Genomic DNA, 7,337 nt, shown 5'->3' with positions numbered 1-7,337 from the left:
TTTCTATGAACCTATTGTTCATGGAGTTGCAAAAATATCCACTCAGCTGGACACCATGCCTTTAATTTTTGAAACAAAGAAACATGTATTTACAGACATACTGAAATCTATGACATAAAAACATTTTTAATGCTCCTAATCTGATGTTTTCTTACATTTGAACATACTCTAATACTAGTTATTACTCATTTCATGGTGATAATGTGCACAAAAAAACCTTATTGTTTAAAAAAGAACAAAAAAAAAAAAAACAACAACAACAACTGTTAATTAGTGTCTAATAACAATATCAAGCAATTGATTTAAGCTCAAACCTGTTAATGCAGATCAGGTTTATACGGAACAGAAAAACTACAGTAATGGTCTGAATGTCTGCAGTGGGATGATGCATGAGCGTCCACTGTGTTGGCTGATATAGAAATAAAACAACAAAACCCATGAATATACAAGAGAACAGATGCAGAACAGCAGTCCACTGACCACTATGCATGAAAGGGTTAAATTATTTTTTAGTCAGATTATCTTCCCTGAAAGCACCTGGGGATAACTAGACAAAATGTGGTGATAAATAAATGACCAAAAAAAGAGCACACCTCATAACTATAATAATATTTTTCTTTCATTCTTAACCATTACCTAGAAACCACTTTTCACATACAGTGAATTCAGTTGTATTGGGACAATTTTTGTTCTTCAACATCCAGATTGACATCATTTTTAAATTGTTATTATAGGTCATTTTGACAAATAATAAGGCCTTTCATAAAATTTATAAGATTATGTTGCCCATATAGTGTGGCCAAAATTGTTTTTAGTCAGATTTTCTTCCCTGAAAGCGCCTGGGGATAACTGTGGACAAAATGTGGCGTTAAATAAATGACCAAACTAATAATCAAACTTATAAATAAACACAATTTTTAACTCCGCCCGGAAGTATGTAATGAATGAGGTCATGCAGGAGGAGGAAACAGGTCTCGACAGCTAAGATGGCGGAGGAGCAGCAAGAATCATCACAGGGGGAGATGGAGGGTGAGAGAAACAGTTATAACACAAAATATTCATCGAACAGGGTGGTCGTTTTCTTGCAAATGAAGCCCTTTGTCACACGCGGGTCATTTAGACTTTTCAGGCTTTGCTTTCTCTCTGATTATGGAGGCTGACATGCAGCGGCGAGGGGCAGACAGAGGCCATAGCTGTTTGGCTAACGCTAGCTAGCTACCAGTGCTACACAAAGAAAAAAACGCCTGTTTAGTTATTGACAAGGCAATAGTTGGTGACAGTCACGCACTTCATGAGCTAAGGAGACGTTTAAAGTATAGGCATAGTAGTAAAAGAGGACATCCTATTTCAGTTGTAGAAATAACGCGGTTTGTTGTGACTAGAATTTGTTTTGTTTTCGCACAGGTCGAGCTAGCCAAGTTTAGCTGCCTGTCGTTAGCCGGTGCAGTGGAGTAACTTGTTGTTCCTGTGAACTGAAGACCGTTAGCTACATGCGTCTGTAGTTACTTGTGGTAACAGCAGGTGCTAAAGACAGCACGTTTGCCAGTGCCATATTGCACACCGTCCTGAATATGTCTCTCTATTCTAACGCATTAAACTGTGTCGGGTCAATATCCAGACTCCATGTGCTTCTTTTTGATATGCACTTGACAAAACAGGTCAATATATGACATAACATCTGGTTTTAGAGTACGATCGTGGCCCACCATTGCTGTGAAAACAATTTACTTTCTGTTTTCAGTTGTTTGGTTGCTATGTGTAGAAATCATTGTCAGTGCAGTAAAAGTTAATGAATAAAAAGTACTTGCATCAGGGTTTTGGGCTTTGCTTTCAAAATGTTCAGCAAGTAAATTACATCACATCTGGTACAAGTGTGTGTTTTTTATGGTGGTAGTTCTGCTGTATTGTAGATGTCACAAAATATCTAATCTGTTTATGTGACGCAAACCATGTGGCCATACTCCATGTGTCATAATCCTTTGGTCGAAATACGCCACTCCTGCAACGTTTGATTTGACATGACTTAATTTGTTTATCTTTACACCTATTGACCAATTTTGTGGTAGATTCCAGCACATTTAGCTAATTCAGGTGATAAAATTGTACATCATTTTGGGACCATTTGCACCATATTTTTACAAAAACAAAATTAATAGTGTTTTTTTTTTTTTTTTTTTGGCTTAAGCAATACCCAAAGTGGCTTGGGTTCTGCACCTACAAATCTTTGGAATTATTCTTCTAGCTATTCGTTACTTGATTCAGATGTCCAGCAGTTGTCTGACTTCTAATAAAGGTGAAAATTGTAGATTTTCTAGTGCCATTATTTCTTTTGCTGGGAATCTTTAAATCAGCCCTTGAAAATCGACTATTGGTGATCTTCCTTACTAAATGCATTTTTTTTTTTCTGTCACTAAAACAGACTAATTTGAACAGTTTTAGTGTATTTCTCGGAATATAAAATTACAACAGGATGTAACATTTAACTTGACTAATTTCCTATACAATCCTCATCTGATGCGGATATCTCGAATCCAGATTACACACATTCCTCATATTCTAGCCTGCGGGTCATATAGATTCCACCATCACTGTTGTAGCACATACTAGGCTACAGTGGTGGTCTGTCTCCCTTCTGGGTATCCAGCCCTGAAAACTAATTAACTCTTCTCTTACAGGAGTGAACTGCCTTGCATATGACGAGGCTATAATTGCTCAGCAGGACAGAATTCAGCAAGAGGTAAAAAGTTTTGTTTTTTTTTAAATGAAAAAGCAGCTTTTCTTTTTTACATCTGATATCGACAAAGACTTGACATTGTGTCCTGAGTAAAGGGATTAACAGATGTCTCAGATTCCATTCCTTTCATATTGTTCTTATCAGGAAAACATCTGATATGTGGACACATAGCTCTACTTTTTATGTATTTGTTTCCATGGATGGGTTTTTGTTTATACCACATATAACACTCTTTAATTTCTATGTGTATGCAGATAGCCAACAGTAACCCTTTAGTGTCGGACAGACAGGATCTCTCAGTGCTGCAGAGAGAGTATGCTGAGGATGACACAGTTTATCAGCTCAAGATCAAGGTCAGTCAAACTGCACCACCTGCTCAGATTACTGCACCCACATCAGGGCGCATTTCCTCTTCAGTGACATTACAGCCAAAGCCACAAACCAAACTCCTGCTTCTGCTTCATCTGCGGATATGCATGTTTACATATTATATGCAGTGTGTTTTAAGTTCCTTTGTTCGCTTGTTTGTTATAGGACCTATACAAAAAATACTCATACATTCGTAAGACGCGGCCAGATGGGAACTGTTTCTACAGAGCCTTTGGCTTCGCACATCTCGAATCTCTGCTAGATGACAGCAAAGAGCTACAGAAGTGAGTGTCATGCTGAGCACTGTTTAGGATATATTAACTTTTGGTCTGTAAAATTAAGGTTTTCACAAAAACTTTTTACTGGTCTAAAAATACAGACTAGGTCATTTAAATATATGTGTAAGAAACAGTATCTGGCTATCGCCATTCTGAAATCTGTTCTAGTAAACCTTAGAATTTCCAAACCTGATAATGGAAATTGTTCTGCGGATGTTTAAGATGTTTTTTTGTGTTTTTAGGTTCAAAGCAGTTGCAGCTAAAAGCAAACTGGACCTGGTTAATGAGGGCTTCACTGAGTTTACCATCGAAGACTTCCACAACACTGTACGTTTCTAACATTTACCAATTCATTTAATGATAGACATCCATTTTGTCGTTTTTATTTTAAAAAGCTATTAAAATATGTTTATTGCAATAAAAGCTATACTTAGTGAACTTCTTGCATTGAGAGTTTAAAACACTGCAAACAGTCTTGTTTTGACAACTATAAATGATGGACTGGACATTATATGGCCTATAGATTGGTAAACTGTAGGTTCATAAATCTAATAATGTAAAAATGTCTTTCCAACAGTTCATGGACCTGATTGAATTGTGTGAGAAACAGCCAAGTCTGCAGGAGCTGTTGAACTCCTTCAATGATCAAAATGTGTCAGACTATGTGGTAGTGTATTTGCGGCTGCTCACATCAGGCTACCTGCAGCGAGAGAACATCTTCTTTCAGCACTTCATAGAGGGAGGACGTTCTGTCAAGGAGTTCTGTCAGCAGGTTGGTTTTTAAATGTCTTACTTTGATAATCTTGAAACAGCTGTGGAATCCCTTTTCACATTTCCTGTTGGAGCAGAGTTTGCAGGAATGCCTTTTTAGTCCAATAGATTATTACTGAGAAAGTGTAACTGAATTAGACAAGTTGTAGGGCAGAATATTTACATTCCATAACAATCTCATGATGTCAAAGCATCTTTAATACTGACTTCCTCAAATGATTGCTAGTATGTAAAGGTCAAATGGGCAGTTTGGGAAGAATTTCACACTTTGCCCATTTTTAATTTCTGATGTGTAAACAAATCATAAAAGCCTAAAAATATTGGCACCTCCACAGACTTTCAGTAGTCTGCATCCATAATAGCAGCCTATTCACTGATGCTGCAGGCTCAGGTTGAGTTCCATGTGACAAATCTTAGGGTTGATCTGAGTGCCTGAATCAGTCTTTACATTCAGCTTTTTTAGACTGATTTTCAGTTTGTACACTGAAAAATCTGAATATAAATGCAAAAAAGTTGCCAGATTGTTAAAAAGCAAAGGTTTAATTACATTTTTTTTTTTTCATGCATGGACCAAAAACGTGACTGAATTGATACAAGAAGCAGCACAACTGGCTTATTGAATAGAGAATTACATTATAATGCCATCATATATAAAGAGCAGTAGAGAGAATTGAGTCATTGATAAATGCCTGTAAAAGTTTGAAACTGTGATAAATGATGAAGAACAGAGCTTAATGTTCCCATAACAATAGTTGGAGGAAATATTGCAAAACATTAGCCACTTTTACACAGAGATCCCGGAGAAAAGGCGAGATGGTGATCCCACCTTTTTTCCACCATTGACCAATTTACACAGCTAAGCCAAAGGAGTAACAGAGGTGAGACAGGCTGGACATTTACACAGTGGACCTGTGTTCCGGAATCAAAGGGACGGTGACAAAGCCCTCATTTTTAAATCCCCCTGGCGTGGGAGAGACAGCAGGCACTGGCATGGATTCTGCAGCCCACCATTGCCAGCTTCATGCCCCCCACACCTGGCTTCATGCCGCGGGTGAAAATGGCACAAAGCTGCAGAATCATGCCAGTGCCTCCATATGCACCTGCTGTCTCTCCCATGCCGGGGGTCACCGTCATCAAAACATCACACCTTGGTTGCGGAACGAGAGGTGTTGCTTCTACATAGCATTCCAGAATCATGATCCTACCTTTATTAAGGCTCCGTTACTACCTCAATTACAAAGCTGCGATAAAGGTGGGACCAAATGATCCACCATTTTGTTTACACAGACGTCGTTCTGAAATACAGGCGAAATATTCCCGCAACAGAAGTGCTGTGTAAAAGGGGCTACTGTCTCTTCTCTGGCTGTACATGAGCAGCACTGTCCAACACAAGCTACCATTAGCTTTGAAATGGAGGCTGCTAAGGTCAACAGATGGTTGCCCCCAGCACAAAACAGACTCCAACACAAGCTTCTCATAAGAACAAAACGTGTGTATTACATATTGAACTTTGAAGCTTTGAGATTCCACTTACTTGGCTTAATGTTCCTCTTATTACCGGTGCTAGTGTTTAAGAGTCCCAGAATTTTGGCTGCAGCTCACACTCCTTGAGCTGCTTATTTGGCATGAATAAAACAGAGGAGTAACTGTTTGATCAATTGGAAGTGCAGCCAAATTACCGTAACTGAGTTTTTCCCATTCATTCCATTGGCAACAGTGAAATAATTTTGTAGTGTGGGTTTTTTTTCAACACAGCACCACAACACATTTTCACATGGTCAGTGTGCTTGTGTCTTATCCCTTCTTAAATATGCACGTTCATTGATAACACTAGTGTTAATCAATATAGTAGTTGTTTAAGTGAGATTTCCATGCATATAAAGCTGACTATCCCTTAAGAGTTGGTCAGTCAGTTTGATTTTAGGAGAGATGAAAAATGTATGTTTACCTTGGCTACATACAGTCAGATTTACAGTTCCAAGTCTTTCAGTAGTTATCCTGACTGCCATATTTTGATAATGATGAGAAAAGTTTGACTATGACGGGAGACATTTCAAATCAGAAAAAAATCACCGTCACTCTGAAATTCCATATTATCAAAATATAGTTCTAATACAGAAAGTGAAAGTTCAGAATTGCAAAAAACTTAATTGTGAATGGCCTCAACTGTAAACACAATTTTCTGCAAAGTGTACAGAACATTAAAAAGCACACAATTCTCTTCTCTTTTTTTCCAGGAAGTAGAGCCAATGTCTAAAGAAAGTGACCACATTCACATCATCGCCTTAGCCCAGGCACTGAACGTATCCATCCTGGTGGAGTACATGGATAGAGGAGAGGGAGGAACAGTCAATCACCATGTCTTCCCTGAAGGCGGAGACCCACGCATCTTCCTCCTCTATAGACCGGGCCATTACGACATCTTATACAAATAACACACTCCTGACCACAGCCCACGTCGTCGTCCTCCTGCTGTAGCCTAGCAGGGGTTAAAAAAATTACTTCAGCAGCCACGTTGATGAAGTATACATCTGTGTATGAGATTACACTCATGTATTAAGATAATTAAAAAAAAAAACAAAAAACTTAAATAAAAGATAAAATCACAATACATGCCTCCTTTACACCTCCTGCCCCCAACTCCCATATTTCTCCTCAGTCATCACACAATGGTTAATTAAAAAAAATCTTTGGAAAAATAGAAGTGACTCAAGGCATTTAGAGTTGTACAGTTTTTTTCTTTTGTGGTTGTAAATGTTATCTACTTGCTTTTTGTTGGATTCTTTTCCTTTGTTACACTGCGTTTCATTGAGTTTTATTAAAGGGATTTACATCTTACTACTTGTGTCATGTCATATTTTACTTTTCATTTTTGATGAATTGGAAGGCTTTTAATTCTGTTGCTCTTTCTCATGTCATTATTTAGATTAAAAAGTGGGAAAATGGTGAAGAAATGCAGTCAGTTTGACGTGGCACACGTATATACGTCTTTTTCAGCTGGTCGTAGTACAGAAAAACACGGAAAAAACATGAATCCCCGTTTCCATTAGCCATTTTCACTGAAAAATGGTGTTTACTACATGCTGTAAGGTGTGAAACCGATGTACGCATGCGTGGCTATGTCCTCGCTGCAATTCCAAAGGTTGTCGACAATAATAGATGCATTCTCGTACAACTTTCCGTGG

The 7,337-nt window shown here is 38.1% G+C and overlaps 1 protein-coding gene across 1 annotated transcript; it reads left to right on the top strand.

Annotated features, from left to right (window-relative positions):
• The first annotated feature begins 944 nt into the window (after positions 1-944).
• LOC115438681 (ubiquitin thioesterase OTUB1-like) lies at positions 945-6,990 on the top strand. Its single transcript, XM_030162454.1, has 7 exons — positions 945-1,029; positions 2,676-2,737; positions 2,989-3,087; positions 3,269-3,387; positions 3,624-3,708; positions 3,959-4,153; positions 6,390-6,990. The coding sequence occupies exons 1-7, from the start codon at positions 945-947 to the stop codon at positions 6,585-6,587; spliced, it is 843 nt and encodes a 280-aa protein (XP_030018314.1). The 3' UTR covers positions 6,588-6,990.
• The last annotated feature ends 347 nt before the right edge of the window (positions 6,991-7,337 follow it).

The sequence above is a fragment of the Sphaeramia orbicularis genome, chromosome 18 (assembly GCF_902148855.1).
Source record: "Sphaeramia orbicularis chromosome 18, fSphaOr1.1, whole genome shotgun sequence".
Classification (NCBI taxonomy): Eukaryota; Metazoa; Chordata; class Actinopteri; order Kurtiformes; family Apogonidae; genus Sphaeramia; species Sphaeramia orbicularis.
Note: the sequence above shows the minus strand (reverse complement) of the source record. Positions and strands in the feature narration are given on the sequence as shown.

Bases quoted from the DNA above. Each gene is read 5' to 3' on its own strand.
- LOC115438681 (XM_030162454.1), top strand. From the start codon at position 945: ATGAGGTCATGCAGGAGGAGGAAACAGGTCTCGACAGCTAAGATGGCG. The intron at 3,088-3,268 runs GTCAGTCAAACT...TGTTTGTTATAG, and splicing joins TTTATCAGCTCAAGATCAAG to GACCTATACAAAAAATACTC. The intron at 3,388-3,623 runs GTGAGTGTCATG...TTGTGTTTTTAG, and splicing joins GACAGCAAAGAGCTACAGAA to GTTCAAAGCAGTTGCAGCTA.